This window comes from Myotis davidii, unplaced genomic scaffold, assembly GCF_000327345.1.
Source record: "Myotis davidii unplaced genomic scaffold, ASM32734v1 scaffold655, whole genome shotgun sequence".
Taxonomy (NCBI): Eukaryota; Metazoa; Chordata; class Mammalia; order Chiroptera; family Vespertilionidae; genus Myotis; species Myotis davidii.
In genome coordinates, this window is record NW_006287547.1 from 1,001,336 (window position 1) to 1,024,131 (window position 22,796).

General features: G+C 36.9%; 1 protein-coding gene across 1 annotated transcript in view; it reads right to left on the minus strand.

The window, feature by feature from the left end:
- Window positions 1-22,796, minus strand: part of TMEM26 (transmembrane protein 26) — a 42,389-nt gene that overhangs the window by 5,962 nt on the left and 13,631 nt on the right. Inside the window, 5 exon segments of the mRNA XM_006759373.2 lie at window positions 1,218-1,294; window positions 10,793-10,942; window positions 10,944-10,981; window positions 12,683-12,796; window positions 17,391-17,469. Coding sequence (XP_006759436.1) covers window positions 1,218-1,294; window positions 10,793-10,942; window positions 10,944-10,981; window positions 12,683-12,796; window positions 17,391-17,469 — 458 coding nt within the window.

The following is a 22,796-nucleotide window of genomic DNA, read 5'->3' on the forward strand; positions in this document are numbered from 1 at the left end:
GTTTCAGAAACATAGATGCTAAGGTTTAAAATGACCCCTGAAATGACTAGGCCTATCAAAGTGAGCCAAAAAAAAAGATGCAGAAAATTTTATTTTTTTATGTTTATTTTATTGAATTTATTGGTGTTACATTGGTTAATAAAAGTATATAGGTTTCAGGTGTACAATTCTTTGATACATCATCTGTATATGGTATTGTGTGTTCACCACCCAGTCAACTGTACTTCCATCACTATTTATTCCCCCTTTACTTTCTTCTACCTCTCCCCACCCCCTTTTCCCTCTGATAATCACTATTTTCTGTGTCAATGTATTCTTTTTTCTTTGCTCAGTTCCTTCATCTTCTCACCCATTCCCCCAGTCCCTCCTCTCTGACAGTTGTCAGTCTAGTCTCTGTCTCTCTAAGTCTGCTTCTATTGTGTTTGTTAGTTTATTTTGTCCATTAGATTCCACATATAAATGAAATCATATGGTACCTGTCTTTTCCCTGACTGGCTTATTTCACTTAGCACACTGCTCTGCATGTCCATCGATGCTGTCACAAAAGGTAAGATTTCCTTCTTTTTATGGCTGAGTAGTATTCCATTGTGTAAATGTACCACAGGTTGTTGTTTTTTTATCTACTCATCTACTGATGGGCACTTGGGTACTTCCAAATCTTAACTATTGCAATATATTTGCCCTAATATTACTTACGATATGGGGCATCAAGTAGGGTGCCATAAAAAAAAATCAGCAGCATTATTTACAATAGCCAAGATTTGGAAGCAGCCCAAGTAACCACCAGTAGACACATGGATAAAAAATCTGTGGTGCAGTTACACAATGGAATACTACTCTGCTGTCAGAAGGAAGAAAATTCTCAACCCTACTACTATGATTATCATTTCCATTTCATGGATGAAAAACTGTCACACAGATGTGTTAACTAAGTTACAGGAGGCTTACAAATGTTAAATGATGGGACCACTGTATGACGTGAATATAAAGCTATGCTCTCATCCTCTCAACTTTCTCAGACTCACCATGTATCAGAGTGAATCTGCAGATGACTTTCCTAAGTTTTAATCTACTTTTCATCTAAACTGAACTGGAACTAACACTGAGATATCAAAAGATAAAAATGACAATTCTCTTAAATGCCTCCTTAGCTCTATTTAATTTAGGATCAAGAGTTGTAATTTTCTGTTTCATTGAGAGAACATCAAGACACTTACCTGCCAGGTCAAGTGGAAACTGAAGCATGCTCCAGGTCCAAATACAAAGGATGCCATAGACTAGGCTAGGGTTATTCCTATAATGCAGACAAATTTTAAATTAGCAATTAAAATATGATCACATGCAGAAAGGAGAACTCTTTCCTCTTTCTTCTCATATTTTAGTATACCCTAATAAGTCTTACTATATTTTGCTGATATAATAAATCCATGAAAAATCCATGCATAATTACAATGGAATAATGTAAAAGAAGGGGGAAAACACAGAGTCAAAGAGGTTAGCCTTGACCACCACATGTGCCAACATCTGTGTGAATTATGGCAAAGCCATGTTGCTGCCTTTAGTTTTGCAAAATCATGCCAACATTAAAAGAGAGAAAAGCTGGGGAAAATGTTAGATGTTGAACTGGAAACTCAGAGGGCTGATATGAAGAAATTTCAAGGAGAAAAAGTGAAAATTCTTCTAAGATCCTAAGATTCAAACTTTAAAATATATCTCAAAAGTGCTAGACGATGCCCAACAAGTAAAAGCTCAGCATTAAAAGAAAGCTATCCTCATTTGGAAAACAAGTGCGGAGATAAATCCAATTATCAAAGATTTATACCAGATTTTAGAATGTAAGTCAAGGAACATGACTGTTTGATTTACCTCTGTATCCTCAGTGCCTAGCACAGTGCCTGACCAATAATAGACACTCACCAAATATCTATGGAAGAAACTTTTGAATGTACAAAAGAAAGACCCACACTTGGCAAATATACAAATGTCCTATATCTAGAAGAATAGTCTGGAAGACTAAAGTCATGAAGAATAGAGGTTACAAAAATATAAAACATATTTCAAAGTATCAAAGTCACTTTTTTTTTTTTTTTACCAAAAATATCAGTGATCATTTTCAGGTTAGTGGTGTAATAACAGATCTTGTTGCCAACTTCCCTGTCAAGAGGGGTTTTCAGACTGGAGAGAGAGAGAGAGAAAAAAAAGCCTCAGAGAAGAGAAATTGAAATCAAAATGCATGAGGTGATTGTAAGGAATACCTTTAAAGGCTTCAAATATTGAGTGGCTCAAAAATTAGATCTCAAAACTCAGAGAGAGTTTCTAAATGAGAATTCTAAGCCATCGTTATCTGTCTTGGCAGTTAATGGCGGAGACAAGGTTGGTGACAAAATAAATAAATAAATAAATAATTGAAGTCCTAACTTTCAAAATGAAGCAGAAGGATATCTTAAACTACAAAAGACACACTTACTATTAATCCTTAGTTAGATTATAGGTGACTGTTTAAAAGATTTCTGAGAGGTCTTATGGAAGACAGTAATTTCGAGGAGTCAGCACAGGTAACCTAAGAATAATTAGCACTCAACTATGATTATTTTCTCTCTCTTTTAAATAGAAGTAGGATTACCAGGCAGGTAATGATATATAAATTAATAATTGACATTGGGATTTTACCAAAGCTTAGGAAAAGCCTCTCATAGTGTTCCTATTAAGAAGATTAAGAAATATTTTGGGTATGAGTATAGTTCGGTGGCGTCCTAACTGCGTAAAATGACTCTCCAAAGAGAGCTCTCTAATGGGTTGCTGCAGGCTCTGCCTTTGATCCTGTTCTACTTTGTATTTCATCAATGACTTGGTTGCCAACATTGATGGAAGTCTTCCCATATGCACATAAGACATGGAGGTTGGATGGGAAGCCAACATTCTAGGAGACACGGTCAGGATCCCAAAAGATCTTGACTGGATAATCTAGAATAGGATAAAAGAGGTAGCATTTCACCGAAACAGTCATAAGAATACTCAAGTGTGTTTCCTTACTATTATCTAATTATGAGTGTACAGTGCTACATGATTTATGATTTTCCAAAATCAAATGCAATCATAAGTTGCTTTACAAGAAGAATAAAGATTAGCACTTTAAGTGGAAATGCCTAAGGAGCACAATCAATTACTTTTCCTTCTTTGCAATGTCAATGTCTATCTATAGTAGGCCTTCAACAAGTACCTGAATATTTAAATAATTTTGCTTATAGTGTCTGAACTATGTGCAGGCAGTTTTCTAAGTGTTTAACTCTATGATCACACATCATCCTAATAACAACTCTACATAGTACATACACTATTTTTCTTACTTGACCAGTGGGGAAACTGAGGCATACAGAGTTGAAGAAACTTGTTTGAAGTCACGTGATTATAAGTGGTGGGTGCATAAATCAAAACTACATAGCTGATTTCAGCATCCACCCTTTCAGCCATTATACTATACTATTTCCATGAAGGAAATGGAAAGTTGTACTCCTGTTCTATTCTACAATGTTCAGAATATATCTGAAATGTTATATGTTGTGCTTTGTTTTAGGAGAAACAATTAAAAACTTTTTGGTTCAAAGGAGAGGAACAGTATGGTAGATAACTCAGAGCCATGTTATATGTGGAGTAGTTCAAGAAACTGAAAACTAGAGAAGATTCCTTTAAAACTTCATTTCATACATTTAAAGGGCTATCATGTGGGAAATAAATTAAACTTATTTCTTGTGACTTCAGGGAGCCAATTCAGGTTGAAAGGACTTCAATTGCACTTATAAGAATCCAAATTTCATCCCAATAGAGGAAAATTCTTTCTAATAATATTAACTTAAAATAGAATAACCTGCCCCTGGGGTAGTGTATTCTCTGTTAGCAAAAATTTCAAAGAAAGGCTGGAAAAAACTTATTGAGAAATTTTTGGAAAGGATTTTATAATAGATGTAAAATAAGTGGTCACTCTTGAAGTTTCTTCTAATCCAAAACTTCAATAATTCTACCAAAAACTCACGTACAATTTTTCTTTAAGGCAGCAGAAAGTGTTGGGGAAGCATAAGCTCTAGTAGTAGGTTGCTCAAGTTCAAATACTAGCTCCACCCTCACCAGAGAGATCTGGGCCTCCAATCCCAGACTGATCATTAACTAGCTACATGAATATGAAGAACTAACTTAATAACGATATGCTATAGTATACCCATCTTTGACATGAAGGTAACACTAGTAGCTATTGTATTTTATATGATATTTTTATTAAGTATGTTGCTTAAATACATTAAACATATAAAGCTCTCCATATAAATACTCCGTAAAGACTATGAAAGATCACTACAACTTAGTTACTGCCTTTATTTTCATTTGAGCTTGAGACTTTCTCAACTTGTCTTACCTGTCACTGTTCAGCTTAAAAAATGATGGGAATGCCCATCCAGCATGGCTTAGCGGTTAAGCATCAACCTATGAACCAGGAAGTCATGGTTCAATTCCCTGTCGGGGCACATGCCCGGGTTGTGAGCTCAATCTCCAGTGTGGGGCATGCAGGAGGCAGCCATTCAATGATTTTCTCTCATCATTGATGCTTCTATCTCTCTCTCTTCCTTCTCAGAAATTAATAAAAATATTTTTAAAGTAAAATATATTTTTTAAAAATGATTTAAATGATGGTATTTACTTCATAGTGTTATTCTAAAAACTAAATAACTTATCACAACTAAAATCCTTAGAACAGTGCTTGGAACACAGCAAGTAATAAATAAATATTATCTAGTAGTCATATTTTTATTATGTGAACATACTTCTTAAATTCTTCGTGTTTTAATTTTATTATACAAAATAGGGATAAAAAATATACTAACCCTAGCCCTAAGTAACCCAAATTCTAATCCTAAAATAATAAATGCATGTTTTTTGCATATGCAAGTTTTATTTGAGCACACACAAAATAAGGGAGAATGTGTGTGTTGGGAAACTTATTAGTAAAGTTATTAAAATAACTTTGAAAATGATGGCCAGATAATTTTTGAAGCAGACAAATTTGTATTATTAAATCAAACAGTAAAAATTACTGAGAAAGGTTAAAGGTTAGGATATAAATAAATCACTGAATTTAAATGGCAAACACTCAAAAAATTGTAGAGGACTTTTGGAGTGAATTTGTCCAACATTATCTGCATTATGTAACTGTCTCCCGCAATTGTCTTGCCCCATTTTCTCACGTATAATCTATCTCCATAAATGTCAACTGAAAAGCATGTAAGCAGACAATGGACTCTATTCATAAAGAGACAAAGGCTCTGGAATCGTATAATTGTAGATGTGAGCATCACTTCTATACTTGGAAAACTGAGTAGGTGAAAGACTGGAATTTGGTGCATCAGTGCACCATATCTATTAAGTGATAAAAATAAAAATAAAGTCAGACATTGCTAATTTGCTTAACTATTTCTGTTTGGAAGTGTAAATATCCCTGTAGATAAGAGACAATCAATGAATAAAATTCATCTTGCTTTTGTAAATAAGCCTCTTGGAGAGGTGGAAGATAAAGGAGAGAGAGAGAGAGAAGAAAAAAAAAACACAAGAAAATGAAATCATTAATTTAGCCTGGAAGAAATGTTTCACCAGGCAAAAAGAGCCAAATAAAAGGAAAATAGTGTAAACATAAGAAAACCCTTCTTTGTGTGGTCAGTCACTCACAGTAAAGCAACAGTAATGCTATCGGAACAAATTTGTTCTTTTTAATAAATGATCTGTGCTCGGAAAAGACTGAATAGACTGATCACCAAAGATGTAATGACGGCTTAACTCTTCCTGGCAATGACATTGAAATTCAGACTTGTTACAGTGTTTGGAGGGTGGCTGTAGCAGAATGAGAAAGTCAGCAAATCCTCTCCCCAACAAACATACCTAATCCTGGACAATTTTTTTAAAAAAACAAAACAAAACAAAAACCACTTTACATCTCTGGATTATAAATTGAGTAACATTTGTTCATGAAAATCTGGTAGAGCTTTAGTTACGAGCAGTAGAGTCTGAGGCACTCTTGCCCATGGGATGTTCCCATATTCTTCCAGCTCAGCTATGTCAAAGACAATTTGGACCCAACCGAGTTAATAAGGCAAGGAAGACTGTATTCAAGACTGTTGCAATAGTGGAGAGAGACTGAATTCACCCCTACTGAAACAAAAGACAGGAGAGATGTTAAGCACTGGGTGAACTAGTGTAGAGAGGGAAAAGCAGTGTAAGACCTGTACATTAAAAATTACAAAGCACCCCTGGCCAATGTGGCTCAGAGATCAAGGTGGTGGTCTTCCTTGGCACCGAAGGTACATGGGTGCCATTCCTGGTCAAGGGCATATACCTGGGTTACGGATTAATTCCTGGGCCTTATTGGGGTACATGAAGGAGGCAACCAATCATCGTGTCTCTCTCACATCAATCTCTCTCTTTCTCGCTTCCTCCTTTCCATTCTAAAAAAAAAAAAAAAAAAAAAAAAAATCAAGGGCACATGACTCAGTTGCAGGCTCAATGGAAAAAATAGCCTTGGGTGAGGATTAACAAAATATTTTACAGAGCATTGTTGAAAAAAATTAAGGAGCATTTTAATAAAATATGAGATAATGTCTTCCATAGGTTGGAAGACAATATTAAGATGTCATTTCTTCACAAATTGATGCTTATATTTAATACACTTCTTATCAAAACTCCCACAGATTTTTTTGTAGAATTTGACAAACTGATTATAAAAAATTATGAAAATAAAAAGGACCTAGAGTAGCTGAAACAATTTTTAAAAAGAACAGTGTTAGGAGACTTACAAGCCCTGACTGGTTTGGCTCAGTGGATAGAGCATCGGCCTGTGTACTCAAGAAGACTTACAGAATTCAGTTCCAAAACTTTCCATAACACTCTAGTAATCACAATAATGGGGTACTGGCATAAAAATAGACATAAAGAGCAATAGAACCCAATAGAATGTCCATAAAAAAACCCGAACTCTTACATATGTGATCAGTTGACAAAGATGCCAGAGCAATTTAATAGGGAATGAATAGTCTATTCAACAAATGGTGCTAAGAGGATTGGTCCTAGCTGGGGAAAAAAATAGTACGGGAACAATGCCCAAAACAAAACAAGACAAAAATGAACTTAGAACCTTACCTCATAGTACCCAAAAAAAAAATCAGTAAAAATATTACAGAGGAGAGTATTTCTAATTTTAGGTGAGGAAAATATGTTTTAGATATGACACCCAAAGTACTATATAAAAGAAAAAATATAGATACATGGGACTATATCATAACTTTTTAAAGTGTTCTTCAAATGACATCTATACTAATGAAAGGGTAAGACGCTACTTAGACCAGACGTCTTCCAGACATCCTTACGGATGTCCTTCTGGACAAAGCCACGGTGGCGGGGGCCGAGGCAGAGGTGGTTAGAGGTGATAAGCCAGCAGGGGAAAGCAGTTAGGGGTGATCAGGCCAGCAGGGGAGAGCAGTTAGGAGTGATCAGGCCAGCAGGTCAGAGCAGTTAGGGGCCATCCAGCAGGCAAGCAGGTGAGCAGTTAGGAGCAAGCAGTCTGAGATTGTGAGACGGATGTCCGATTGCCAGTTTCGGACATCCCCCGAAGGATCCTAGATTGAGAGGGTGCAGGCCAGGCTGAGGGACCCCCCACCCCCGCACGAATTTCATGCACTGGGCCTCTAGTTAAATAATAAAAAACAATATACTGGGAGAAAACATTTACATTTATACATATAATAAAGGATTTGTATCCAGAATATATAAATAACTCATAACTCAATAATAATAAATCAGTCCAATGAAAAATGGGCAAAAATTTGAACAGATACTTTACAAAAGAAGATTTATGAAAGTCTAGTCAGTACATGGAAAGATGCTCAACAGTATTAGTCATTAGGAAAATATAAATTAAAACCACAATATGATCCTTCTATGAACCCACTACAATGGTGATCATCAAAGATTGGGGAAAAAAAGTGTTATTGAGGATGTGAGGAAAAAAAGGAACTCTCATTGTTGGTGGGAATATAAAAAGGTACAGCAACTTTGGAAAAGTTTTGAAGTTTCTTAAACGTTAATCATGTACTTAACATAAAACCCAGTCATTCTACTTCTAGTTATCTATCCAATAGAAAGAAAACAGATCCATTCAAAGGCTTGTAGGTGAATGTTCATAGCAATATCATTCTTAATAGCAAGAAAATAGCAATACATGTATATCAACTATGAAATGGATAAGTAAAATATGGTATATGATGGGATACTATTCAGCAATTTAAAATTACTGATAGATGCAACAATGTTAACCCCAAAGCATTATGCTATGAGAAAGCCAGTCACAAAAGACTATGTATTTCATGATTCCATTTACATGAAGTTTAAAAAACAACAGAAAGCATATCAATGGTTACCTAGGATTGCTAGTGGGAGTAAGAATTGACTGCAAAGAGCCATAAGGAATCTAGATTCTGGTGATGGTTATACAAATCTATACATTTAGTAAATATCATTGAACCATTGAATTATAGTAGTTGACTTTTATGCTCTATAAGTCAAGTAATTAAGAAAAAATTGCAGTATGTAAATTTATAAAAATAAGGCAGACTAACTTCATATGGGCATAAATGAAGGAAATTGATTTAGGTTAAAAAATTGGATTTGAGTTTTTAGTCAGGATGTGGGAAAGAGGTAGATATTATTGGAATGTACATATCATTGCAGGCTTTTTCCTAATCAGCCCAAACTATGGAATAAAATAAAATAGAAAATAAAATACTGTACTAATATAGATAACACTAAGTAAATTATAATGAAGTTGCCTTCTTTGGTACTACATGTAAATATTCTTTCTGTGTATATTAAATTTATTCTTTGTGATTGTCTTTTTGAGACCACAGGGAAAAGCTATGCCATAATGGGAGGGATTTAAATCTCTCCTTTGAAGAAAGGGAGATTAGCAGTGTCAATTCTTGCAATATAGATGGGCCTTGAGGTGAAATCAGAATTTGGGAGGTGAGTTTTAGGAGGGAAAAAGCTCTAGGCTCTTTCTGGGCCATGATTTTGGAGTCTTTGAGTAGAGTGACGGAAACATGCAGGAATGGAGTAGAGACTACTGAAGATCACGGACACAATGCAGTTATATTAAAAGTAAAGTTACTTCCATCTGAAAAGAAATTTAAAAACCAAAACCATGGCATAATTTATTGGATCCCATCTTCAGGACATGATACAAGCTTAAAATGGGGGTGGGGGGGAGATTTATGAAACATTCTGATCAGGAGAAATTGCTGAATTGAAATTGCCTCAGTTGGGATAGAACTGTATGTCCTTTCTCTCATCATTTGCTCGCCTTTTGTTCCCCAATCTCTGACCAATACATTACCTGGCACATACTAGATAATCAGTCAACAGTGGGTGGAAAAATGAATGTATCATGACATTCGTATCCCTCCTGAATACCCCATTTCCTACCTAATATCCCTCCTACCCCCTTAATATTTAGCATTTCTGTGTTTATTTCTATAGAGGTGTAGTTAATTACCTTTATATTCTCTTGTTCCTGTCACTGTACCTGTAGTTATTTATTGTTTTATGTACTTGGTAGGGATTTCTTTGTGTTTTTCTTGTAACTCCATTGTATTGTATCCTAAAGTATCTGAAAGTTAGTCCTATGATGAAAATTACTGACCCAATGGAAGGTATTAACTATGAAACTAAAATAAACATTTTGAGGATATTAGATCAACTTAGATTGGATTATTTTTAAAATTCTATGCCCACTTAATGAGGTATAAGAAAAATAAGTATAAATGAGACAAGAAATGATCATGTAAAGGTAACCTGTGGTTATAAATATACTTTGCACTATAATTGGGGTATTATTTTACTCACTTAGTGTATTTTGTTCAGCTTTATGGTTTGTTGTTTGAGAAACACACAGCATACAGTAAACTAGCATTAAAAGCCAGCCTCATTGCAATTTATTTTTATAGCATAGTGCAAAGCAAACCAAGCTGAAAGTACATTCAGGCACTGAGATTTAAATCCCTTATGGTAAGAAAGTAGTTTCATAAACAGTTGTGATCATGGATTCTGGGTTTGTTTGCTTGTGGCAAAAATAAAGTACCAACTCAATAAGTTTTAATTTATAGGCATCTACTCCAGAAAGCCTTGGGCACTTTGAAAAAAACTGACTAAAAATAAAATTTAGTAAAATGAAACCTAATATTCTCCATTCTCCATTCACACCAGGGAATATAAATTTCCCAGCTGGGTAGGGGAGAGGTTTTGCCAAGTCTCTTCTAGGTGCTTTCTTAGAATTATAGCTATGCTATGCTCTAGAAGAGGATCTTACTACGTTCCTGGACACTTGAAAGTGTGAAAGTGGAGCTAGTGATGGTCATCCATCTCCAGAAGATGTTTAGATAACCATGGTCCTGCCTAACCTGGGGGCCTGCAGACATGCAGAGCTTTTCTGTCTCACTCGTAGAAAATACTATTTGCCCCTTTTCTTTGGCGGAAACCTCCTTTTTGTATTAAAGTCTATCTCTGTCTCTATCTCTATCTCATCTCCACTGGGCTGGTACCCAATATGTATATGCACAGCATCAAATTCTATGATTCTACCATTTGGCATATAGTTTACTAAAAATCCTTATTCATGCAGAATAGAAATGATGGAACAAAGAGACAGTTGTGTGGGCTTTGACCTTGAAAAGAAGTTCTTTTCCTTGCAGGGCCTTTCACTGCTTACCTCACAGTATTTTCTGCCAAAGTCTCACTTGTGAATTCCAGTATGTCAGCAGCTGTCCCCACAAACAAAAGAAGAAGTTCAGAGAGTTGGTCCCGAGTGATTGTGCCTCCAATAGGTAGAAGCCATCTTCCAATTATTAGCATTAGCATTCTCACATACTGTAGATAAGTTATTTACAAACACTTTGGCCTGTTTAACAGAAATGCCATACAGACAAAAGGATTATGAGTTGCCACCTTGAGAGAGATACTTTCTTCACCATGGCTTTCAATCAAGAGTTAGCTTCTGTGGAAGGTTACTTTCAGAGGATGATTCTTCACTTACTAAAGAAAGTAAAACTCCTTTAACTGAACACTCTGAAAAATTTTAAAAAGCTAATTTGGTCCTTGAAATGAGAAGCTTTATAACTAGAAGTACTTAAAACCGTACACTCGCTAGTAGGATTCTTTGGAATGATACTTAAAGGGCCAATTTTATGAAGTTTTAAAGATCATTTTTTATTTTATTATTCTTTGTAACTAAATATAACACATATCAAATTTTTAAAATTCCCATGTTAAAATTAAAAATTTCCTTATATTTTTCTTTCAGCAATTTTAAGATTGAATTTACAAATCTGGGAATATCTTAGCATGGTACAAATCTTCTCTCTTGTTTTTATCGTTTTAAAGCGCTATTATATCAAATGAGAAAATATATAATAATGTTTAATCATTACATAAGTGTAAATAAAGAGAATAACTATAAAGTTTTTTCTGAATATTTGACATGTTATTCAAAAGTTCAGAAACAATCACATTATAGTCTACCTTTATTCTCGGACTCTAAGAAAAATTTACATTCCATTTATGTATTCTGGATAATATTTCTTGCCTACTTTTCAAAAAGTTTTGAAAGTATATCATTGACCCTCAAAGTTATGATCTTTTAAAGACTACAAAGCGTAGGTCTCAAGTGGATTGGATAGTGATTCCAACTGATTTATGCAGTAATTTAACTATGTTTGTGCAAATCTGTTTATCCCTTTAGATCACTTGCTGATGTCAAGTGCAAGGGTAGAGGGAAAATAAAAGACAAGTCAGAATGCTAACCTGATCAAAGCCATGTATGAAAATTAATAATCTTTCATTTGCACACTTCTTTATATTTCTTCTATGAGACCTCACATACATCTTATTTCTTACAGGAAGCATACTAGCGTGAAATATATTAATATTTTCAATTATCAGATTTAAAAAAAAAACTGAGATACAGAGACTTAAGTGGTTTGTTCAAAGTGGTATTGGTAAGTTGTGATTGGAGTTTAATTAGAACCCAAGGCTAGTTCTGTTAAACCTCACAGAATTAATAGCCTTATTGTTGAAATGTGGTTCAATGGTAGGGGCGTTGGCCTTGATCTCTCCCATATATTATTTTCTAATAGGGCCATGGTTAGTTTTCAAAATATCAGGCATGTGAATAACAAAGAAGTGATTCAATTTTGGCTGGAAACCTTTCTTATTTTATTAATATGAACACCTAAAACAGTGTAGGGCAGATCCCAATCTTACATCATCCCTTATCGAATATATGTATCTCACTTTATACATATATTGTCTGACCTAAGAATTAAAAGTTTGTTAATACTGCAAGTTAAACATATCTATTGATATATATATATGTGTGTGTGTAAATATACATATATATGTATATGTACATATATATGTCTATTATGCTATGCATGTTAACTATGCTTAATTAAACCAAAAATACAATTATTTTGCAAATTCCTGAGTCAAACAAACAATGAGCAAATTTCCTTAGAACGAGCTGAAAGGTCTGGAGCACCCTGTCCTTGCCAGGTGAGAAGCTTTGCTGCATCCTTCTAATATACTGTGGGGAAGCTCTTACCGTCTCAATGAGACTATCGCCTCCATGGGCTTGTTCACTTGACATCAGAGTTTGATTGAAGTCTTCTTTGCTGCTGGTATTCTGCGACATTCCTTCAGATTGGCTACCACAATACTAAGAATTTTGTAAAAAGGCAATATGTCAAAAACAAAACAAAACAAAAAACAACAAAAAACACCCACAATAGATAAAATGGAAAATAGCTGCAATATATCTAAGGAATTATGAGCAGATATGTGGAATTTAAACAGTATGCATACACATTCCCAAAACTCGGATTATATGCTTGAGATAGAAAACCACTTTTTAATTGTTCAACTATATGTCTTATTGTTCCACAAGTCTATGAGGATGTTGACTCTCTGAGTTCATTGTAGAGAACTGTAGAATTCATCGATGGATCAATGGGGTTCCATTTTGAACCCTGGAACAACTGTAAAATAAGACATGCATGATCCTGGTCAAAGCATTCATTCTAAGAGTTTGTTTCTTGTCCCAAGAAGCCTCTTTACCTAAATACCATTTTGTTTAAGTAGATGATCCAATTATTTTTCCATCTTGCCTGTTAAGCACTGTAATAATAAAAAAATTAACATTAGCCCACCAAAATATAGATTTAGTATCAGCTTAGAGGTCAATTTAAGTTTATAGAAATTTTGATAATAGACCTAAAATAGATTTCTTTTTCCTCCTTCTTTTTCCTTGATTTTGCATGTAAATTTCTGCAAGTGAGCTGTGCATGATTTTTATCCAGCCAGATGCTAGGAATCTGAGGTAGAGAAAGTAAGAGAGGAAAGAGGTGGCACTTAAAAAATGTAACCGTACCTATGATTATTTCACAAATGGGTAAAATAATAATAATAATAAGGTTTAAGATTTCTTTAAACAGCTGCAGGGCTAACATACTTGTGAAACATACTCCACCACCACCACTACTCATCCATGATCACACGTTTGGATTTTGAGAGAAACTATTTTTTAAATATATTTTATTGATTTTTTACAGAGAAGAAGGAAGAGGGATAGGGAGTTAGAAACATAGATGAGAGAGAAACCTCGATCAGCTGCCTCCTGCAAACCCTCTACTAAGGATGTGCCCACAACCAAGCTACATGCCCTTGACCGGATCGAAACTGGGACCCTTCAGTCCGCAGGCCGACGGTCTATCCACTGAGCCAAACCGGCTACCGCAAGAGAAACTATTTTTTAAATACTAAAGCTGTAAGAAGTGTATTTTTCTTAATTATTTTGGATACTTCATCAATCATTCTCTTAAAAAGTAGAAAATAAAGTCTGTCAAGAGGCTATTTTTTTCCTACCTTCTATCAAAAGTACTAGTGTTATAGGTGAGATGACAAGAATAATTAAGAAAAATGGCCATGTGCCAAATCTCTAAGAGTAAAATACAACAGTTTGCACACTTTTTTTTATATTGCTAAGGCTCTAAGAAAAGATAATAAAGATAAAAAATTAGATATTTGAACCAAGTAATAAATTCTAATGGCAGAGTAGTTTTGTGACTAGTTAAAAACCAAAAATTTGACCAAAAACCTTTGATTTTTTTTATATCCTTGTCACTAAAACTCCATAGTTATCTTTTTATTTTAAAGAAGTTACCTGCACTGCAGTATAAGATAACTTAGTAGCAAACAGCTGTCATCCATATTTGATGTTATAAGCAACCTGAGTCCCTCTCCACTCTCGTAATTCTGCTTATGATACATTGATGAAACTTTAAGTGGCAGCTGCATTAGGACTTCAAAGACCAACTGGTTTGACTTCTTAAACCTAATCTGACTTTATTGTTTTTATGGTAATACTAGTGTCCCAGTGCATGAAATTCATGCACATTAAAAGGGAATTAATTAGAAGAAATATTTTAATATTGCTATTTGCCCTTTCTCTATAATAGAAGTGTCAGAGATGAAAGAAAATTAGTAAAATGTATATGAAAATCTCCCTCCTGTCAGAGTCTGGGGCATGCCAGAGTCAAGGCCCTGCTCACCCATGCGCCTCGAAATCATGAGAGACCCAGACCCAGCTGGCCCCACCCCCATCAAGCCCTGCAGGGCAGGGGGACAGCCTCAGGTCCCCCGTCAAGTCCCGCCGGGTGGGGGAGGTGCGGCCTCAGGTCCCCTGGCCTAGCCTCAGGTCCCTCAGCCCTGACATGAGGGCTCGAGGGTGTGATGACCATTTGCATATTAGCTCTTTATTATATAGGATTGTTTACATTAGCACCATGTAGGTGAATTCATGTAGATGATCTGGGTGCCAACAAGCCACTTTTTTATGGTCTATGTCTTAAAAACTCTTATTAGCTTCAAAAATATTCCTTTGGGTCAAACCAAACTGACTCCATCAAGACCAGCAAGTTTCCATTGCTTTAACTGTACCACTTCATAAGTAAACCTAAGAGGTAAGGCCATAATTGTTGTCATAACCATTTTGTTTCCATTCATGCAGACCTTGCCAGATTCAGAAATAAAAGTACATAATTGATCATTGAAGAGGAATGTCTGCCTGAAGTAGGTCAGAATGTTTTCCTAATGCCAACTCATAGGTTAGAACATTTAGGATTCAAAGTAAATGGAAAAAGTGAAAGGAAATTAAATTTCTCTTTCCCATCAAGAAGAATTTAGATGATTTTGATGGTAAGTCCTCTAAAACATGGAACACATAACTGAGAAAAGCAGTGTGTTTAACCAAGTCGGGGTCAAGCCATAGGTCCTAAGCCCCAGAAAGTTGTTGATTAGCTGTATGGCCTTGAGAAAAGTACTTAATCTTTTTGAGTCTTGGGGTCCTCTTGTATAAAACAGAAGTGTATATACCGTGCTGAACTCATTTAGTTGCTGGATTTATAAATGAGAAAACATGCCTCAGAATACTTTGACATAAACAGGAAAAGTGATTATTATTAAACCCAAAATTTCTTAAATGAATAGACAAAGAGAATTCCTTTATTCTGCCATTTCTTATCTCTTTAAATGCCATTCCAATACCTTTTTGTCTCTTTTTCTCTCACTTTTTTTCTACCAGGTATTTCCGTCTCTGCCCACCCTGCCCAATCCAGTCTTTGGGCATTCACTTTAATTCTTCATGTCAAAATAAGTCAATTGCATTACTACTAAAGGTCCAATTTCTTTTGTAGTATAAAAAATGAGAGAAGTACTGCCTGCGGCTCAAAAAATCTTTTTTTTTATTAAAAAGAGAGCTTTTGGTTGCAGGCTATTTGTTGTAATGGGATTTGACCTGTATATCAATTAACTGTGCCATACACTTATATTATAAAAGCATTTGGGGAAATGAATTGTTATTGTGGATGATAGCCATGCCATAGAATTGGATATGAAGGGAAAAAATGATTCAAATCGCCAACTTATTTCCATACCCCTGAAAGTAGTAAGCAGCAAGAAAATTGAAACAGTCCCCTAACTCCCTATGGTACAGTTTTTAAAAGTCATGATAACTTGAACCAACCAATCTACAGTTACATAAATACTTTTTCTACAGGGATAGAAATATCCTATCACTTTAATGTTTTTTTAAGCAGGAGATTTAAGGCAGATCAATGTTTTCCTTAATGCCTGTATTATTGGTACATGCTTGTGGAATTTTTCAAAAACAGTCCACAGAGCTAACTTCCCCTCTGTGTGCCTCAAATTTGGAGTATTTTCTTTCTAGGTTCCAATATCTTAAACATATATAGGAGGCTTAACTTTGCTATAAAATGATGAATGGCAACAAATAAATCTGCGCAGGGGCAAATTCTCACAGATCTTACCAAACGTATTTTATTAGTGAAGGTAATAAGATAATATTATATCATAACTATAGTTTATCTGTAAAACATAGTCCTGTAACCCCAACCCTAAAGATGTGAAGTCCAGGCTGGTGTCCGATGGATGTTACTAACGACCTCCCCGGTGTTGTACAGGCACATTAATAATAAATGGCTGAATCCAGCCTAGAGCCTGCTGCGTAAGATTGCTCAAGTAAGAAGCAACTCACTTTAAAGTCAGAACCTCTGTCTGTATATAGACTGGGGTCTCTGATTGAAAGCCATGGTTTATTTTCTAGGTCAGTGTGGTTCTAATACATATAGTCCACATTTCCTCATGGTGGGTCTCATGAGTCCTCATCTTTAATGTTATTTTGGGGCTCTAGAGCAGATTTCCTATTTCCTTAAAATAGCTCATGGGGCCCTCAAAAGTGAATCTCGTGTAATCTGTCTGTATTTAAGATAATCTCAGATAGACCCTCCAAATTTGATTGCATTTATATAGCACGGTACAGATGATAGGGTTTGGTTTTGTTCTTGTGGTTCCTAAAAATGTTATTTTGTAGGATGCCAGATTATGGAGCCCTGCATATTCTTAGCTCCATATAGGAGCTCATTGACCCTGCAAGGGTTAAAAACAAATTTTTACACCCTCATGTAAACTCTAGCATATTGGGGGAGGCGGGGTGTCTTAGGAACAAATCCTAATACAAATTGTTAATTAATTATATAATCTTAAATCTTGAATGTACTATTTTTATTGGTTTTGACAGATCACGAATTTGCTTCCGTTTGTTGATTACCTCTTTTTATTCAGTTCTTAATAAATCCAGTTCCTTAGAAAAGTACATTTCTGACACAAATCAGATTAGAATATGAAAGTAGTTTATTGCTGAATGTTCCACTTTTCTATTTTCCAAAAGGATGTACCTGGTTCCCATGTTGCACTTCAAGAATCCACAATGATGGGACGATGTTAATCAGATACACAAATATGGCTGGTGAAAACCTGTGAAAGAGGGGGAGGAGATAGTTCAGCTTTTACCAAAAAAAAAAGGAAAAAAAGAAAGAAAGAAAGAAAATAAATGCACATACCCTGACCACAGTGAGTCAAATCTTTTCATCTCAAGTGTTTACTTCAATGGGAAGAAAAAAACATTATGTGATTTCTGCCATATGGATTATAGAAAAACAGAGTAACTGTAAAAGGCACTAGCAGCTGTCATTCTCACTGAATTTCTAATCCAATTAATAGACGTTAATTTTAATATGGTTTAATGAGGCACTGCCAATTAATTTCAAGCACAAAACGGGATATTTTGTATTTAGTATGTTTTACAAAAAACAAATACAGCATGAATAAATCTTCTTGGATTTTTCAGCATTGCAATTTCAGGAGCATTGACTACATTTTTTAACATTAACCTGGAATTCTGAGAGCTCAAATAATGACATCCGGTTAGCACACAAAAATCAGATGATAATAAATAGAAATGAGCAAAATCAACTGGCTTTATCTGTATCTGCTAAAAATAAAAATACACATGGCAACAGAGGAAGGGCTTTGTATCTTTTTTAAAGACTCTTTATATTCATTACTAGTATTTTCTGGCTCAAAATTCAGAGGGCTACCCAAAGAGTAGGTTTTGAAGTTATACACAGGTTCAAATGCCAATTTTGACCTCTCAGTTTGCATCCTAATCCACAAAATGAGGACAGTCAGTGTATTAGTCAGCTTGGCCTGAATAACACAATACATAGTCTGGGTGACATGAACAACAGAAATTCACTTCCTCCCAGTTTTTCATATTGGAAATCCAAGACCAGGGTTCCAGTATGGTTGAGGTTTGGTGAGGGATCTCTTCCTAGTTTGTGGATAGCCACCAAATTGCATTTTATTTTAGATTGGACTCTTATAGACCATCTCAAAGTCAAAATTATAAGTAAATGTAATTTTATTAAAATACTTGAAGTACACACATGTACTGGTTTTAAATGACCTGAAAAATAGAAATGTTAATTGCTCAACAAGTAGAATTATCTGAGATGTAATGCTACTAAAACTGTACTATTATAATCCAGGAGAGAAAAGTGAACAAATCTAAATGGAAAAGAACATTTAGAATGGACTTTTTAAAGGCTTTCAACCCTTTCACTAGTATCTTTCAACTTATGGGGAGAGGAAGAGAGGAGGGATAAGAGAAAGAGAGCTCTTTAAAAATAGTCAATATTTAATATAGAAACTTTTCCACCTTTGATTTTTTTTTTGCAAAATCCAATTTTGAAACAAAAGGTTATTGGTCACCTTATTAAAATCTGACTTGGGAGATGGCTGGGCTGCAGAGAGATATCAAAAGCCTCCAGTTTGAGCATGCTCTTAAAAAGGAAAGAAACAATTAATTTTGTGACTTTCCATATCAAAGTAAACATCAGGAGAGACTATTTCCTTTGTGAGATTGGGACAGGAAATAAATTCTAGTCAGAGGGACAGTTGCAATATGTAAATGTTTGTTTGGATACCTCTAATGTTAGCTAGACTGCAATTTTGTTGACCCTCTTGAGACTGATTTTGGGATTAACTCCCTGACAATACTGTTACAATAATAATCTATGGAAACCATAGATTGAAAATATAACAGCTCTTGAAAGAGGTTAAAAATAAAACAATTACCTATAACATTTTCTTTTATTTTCATTCCCTTATAAATATTTTTCATTGATTTCAGAGAGGAAGGGAGAGGGAGAGAGAGAGATAGAAATATCAATGATGAGAGAGAATCATTGATCAGCTGCCTCCTACACGCCCTCTACTGGGGATTGAGTCAGTAACCCTAGCATGTGCCATTGACTGGAATCGAACCTGTGGCCGGCCCTTCAATGGAACCTGTGACCCTTCAGTTCACAGGCCAACTCTCTATCTGCTGAGCCAAACCAGCTAGGGCCCTATAACATTTCTATGTATAACGTTTATTTCTAAAATTGTAAAAAGTACTATCCTGTTTCAACTTATTTCCTCTAACTTGGACTCTAGTTATGTTAAAAAACAAAACAAACCAAACCAAAAACAAAACAACCCACAAAAGTCAAGATCCAAACTTTTCTGAGTTTCCTACTACAGAAAATCTAAATTCCATAATCTGATAGTCTAAGCTTCCATTATTTAGCTTTATTTCCACTTCCCCTTCCGCTTCCCTTACCACATCCTATCAAGCTGAGCTACTTGAAACCCACTGTGAAGATCCAACCTGCTATGTACAAACAAAACAAAAAGTTTTGGAAAGTTGCCCTCACTTTAGTCCCTCTTGATTAGACTTATTTGACATAAGTGAAAAGGGGGTAAAGAAGGAATCACCTTGAGGTCTCAAAAATTAATCATATTCAAATCATGAGTGTCAGAATCCATGGTCTTTCTCACCATATTTCCCACCCTCTTAACCCAATATGTAGTACCACGAACTGATCAATAGCAAATCAGAATCAGGAGCTTCCTTCTCTCCTTCCTCTCTAACTCCCAGTAGCAGGCTGTAGCAGTTGTACAATTCAAATTCTTTAAAAAAATATGGAGAAAATAAAAGTCTCTGTTACCTAGAGAAGTACAGTGGGGCCTTGACTTACAAGTGTCCCGACTAATGAGTTTTTTGAGATACCAGCTGTCTCTCGGCCGATGTTTTGCATTGAGTTGATAGAGTAATTTGAGTTAACGAGCTCCTTAACGAGCTTGGTCTCAGAACGAATTAAATTCGTAAGTCAAGGCCCCACTGTATTAAAATACTAGTGGCCCAGTGCACAAAATTTGTGCACTGGGGTGGGGGCTGTCCCTTAGCCCAGCCTGCACCCGCTCCAATCTGGGACCGCTCGGGGGATGTCTGACTGCCTGTGGGATTGGTTCTAAACTGGCAGTCGGACATCTCTCTCGCAATCCGGGACTGCTGGCTCTTAACTGCTCAACTGCCTGCCTGCTTGATCGCCCCTAACCACTCTGCCTGCCTGCCTGATCGCTCCTAACCACCTCTGCCTGCCTGCTCATTACTCTATGAGAATATATACTTAATGTGATAGGAAGGCATCTAATACATTACATTGTATATGTTGTAAGCAGTAGGAAATACTGTATTCATAGCAATAGTATACACCCTGTCACTTCCCTTCCTGACTTGGGAATGGTTCCCCAGTTCTTTGAATGTTTCCTGGCCCCTGATGTATTTGGAAAGAAAATAGCTCTGAGTTTGGAGAAATTAAATTACAATCATGACTCTAATTCAACTGCCTCCTGTACTTCCAGCCAGATAACAGGAAAAACATCCTGGGGCTAGTGCCTCCTATGGCTGAGCTCCGGAGTGAGGGCCTGCGGCCCGGCGCTGGGCGGGTGATGGCGACTGGAGGCACCTTGGGTCCTTCGTGCTGTCAGCCCAGCGACCAGGGCCCTCTGCTCCCAGCCCCTCCTGAGCCAAGGTGCCTCCTAACTGGGTCACGAGGCTGTTCCCCTGATCCTGCTGCCCTCTCCTCGCTGGGGACCGGGGTGTGGCGGTGTGGGGTGCAGGCGTCCCATTTTCATTAAAATGTTTAACCTGCGCCAGCTCCACCGGTGTCCACAGGCGGTCCAGGGACAGACAGTGATCCTGGAGGCGCTCGCTGCCCCCACCAGAGCTCAGCCATGATGGTCTGAGGTGAGAGAGCCCCGCCAGGCATCGTAACTGTGACTTGGACCCGCTTCCTTAACCAGGGACCTGGCACTGGGTGGGCGGCAGCGGTGCTTCCTCCCCAGCTGGTGCTGGAGTGGGTGCCTGCAGTTTCAGAACCAAGCTCTGAGGGCCTTCCCAGGTGGCAGTGGCCCTGAGCCTACTGGCTCTCCCTCGATTCTACCAAGGCTTGCTTCTCTCACTTGTTTCTCTCACTTGTTTCTCACACTTGCTTCTCACACTTGTTGAAAGACCTTCTCGGTCCACTTGCGATAGTAATCAGTTTGGGCTGAAAGGACTGGGGGACTTCAGCCTCTCCCCTCCCCTCTGCTGCTACCACTGCTGGCAGCACAAGTCTTGGCCGGCCCTGGTTACCTGAGCCTCAGGCAGTCCTGGGTGGCTGGGTAGCCGCCATCTGACACTTGCCTGTGCCTCAGGCCAGCCCTGGGGGGCTGGGGGGCTGGGGGGCTGAGGGTGGGTTCGGCCACACCATGTGCCTGCCACCCTTCCCCCCTCCCTCCACCCGCAGGGCTGAAAGGACTGGGGGACTTCGGTGGGGCTGAGGGGACTGGGCGCTGCCATCTTTGTGACCATGGGACAGTCAATTTGCATATTCTGTCTTTATTAGATAGGATGTTATTTTGACTATGAAGAATACATTTCAGCCATCTATGTTTCGTTTGACCATGGGTTCCTCCTAAGAATAAAGTACTCTGTGCTCCTTCACTTGGTTAATCTACAAGAGAGGTTCTAAAATGGCTTTATGGCAAATGTCCCTCCAAATTATAATTTTCTGTTTTGGAATACTCTCCCTTTACATCTCTACCCTTCAACATCATACCTGTATTTCAAAGGCATACCAGGAATTAATCTTAACTTGTATTTCTCCTGGGACCCAACATATTCTCACTGTTTTATAGTTATTTATATATGAGACTTAGATTTCCTAAATTCCTTGAAGGTGGATCCTGAATATTTTATCTTTATGTCCCTCCCCACTTCCCTTTTCTTCACTTTATCCTCTCCTCAGTGGTATCAGGTGTCTTACTAAGTCTTTCATTAATGCTTGTTAAACAAATGCTTATTTGCTTAAAAATTCATGAATTTATGAATAAGGAAGGACTGAACAAATGCAGTGAATGGAGGCTACTAGCATCTACCAGGACCTTTTATTCCTATTTCAGGAGGTCCAGTGCCAAGTGTGCTTCTTTCATTGTGCCCCTTGAGGAATTGTCACAGTGCAGTAGAAAGTTCACAAAATTAAGAGACCCAAATTTGAACCTTGCATCTTCCATTCATTTATTGTTGGAAAATTGCTAACTTCTCTGAGACTCAATACCCTTGTCTATAAATAGGGATAATAATATCCACCCCATAGGGTAGTTGTAAGGATTAAATAAGACAGTGTAACTTATGTGCCTGATATTGTATTGATACGGAGTTTTTGGACTGGATTGCGCCGTGTTCCCCTGGGCAAGATGGTGTCCTGGGCTCTTGTCCTGTGGAGGCAAAGAATAAAACTATGGACAAAAGATGGTATAGCAAATGTGACATTTACTGAAGAACAAGTACAGACTCCCACGTGGGTAAGGGGAAAGAATCTCCCAGCACAGACTCCCTTGTGGGGAAGGGAAAAGAGTCCCACTGAGTTCCCTTT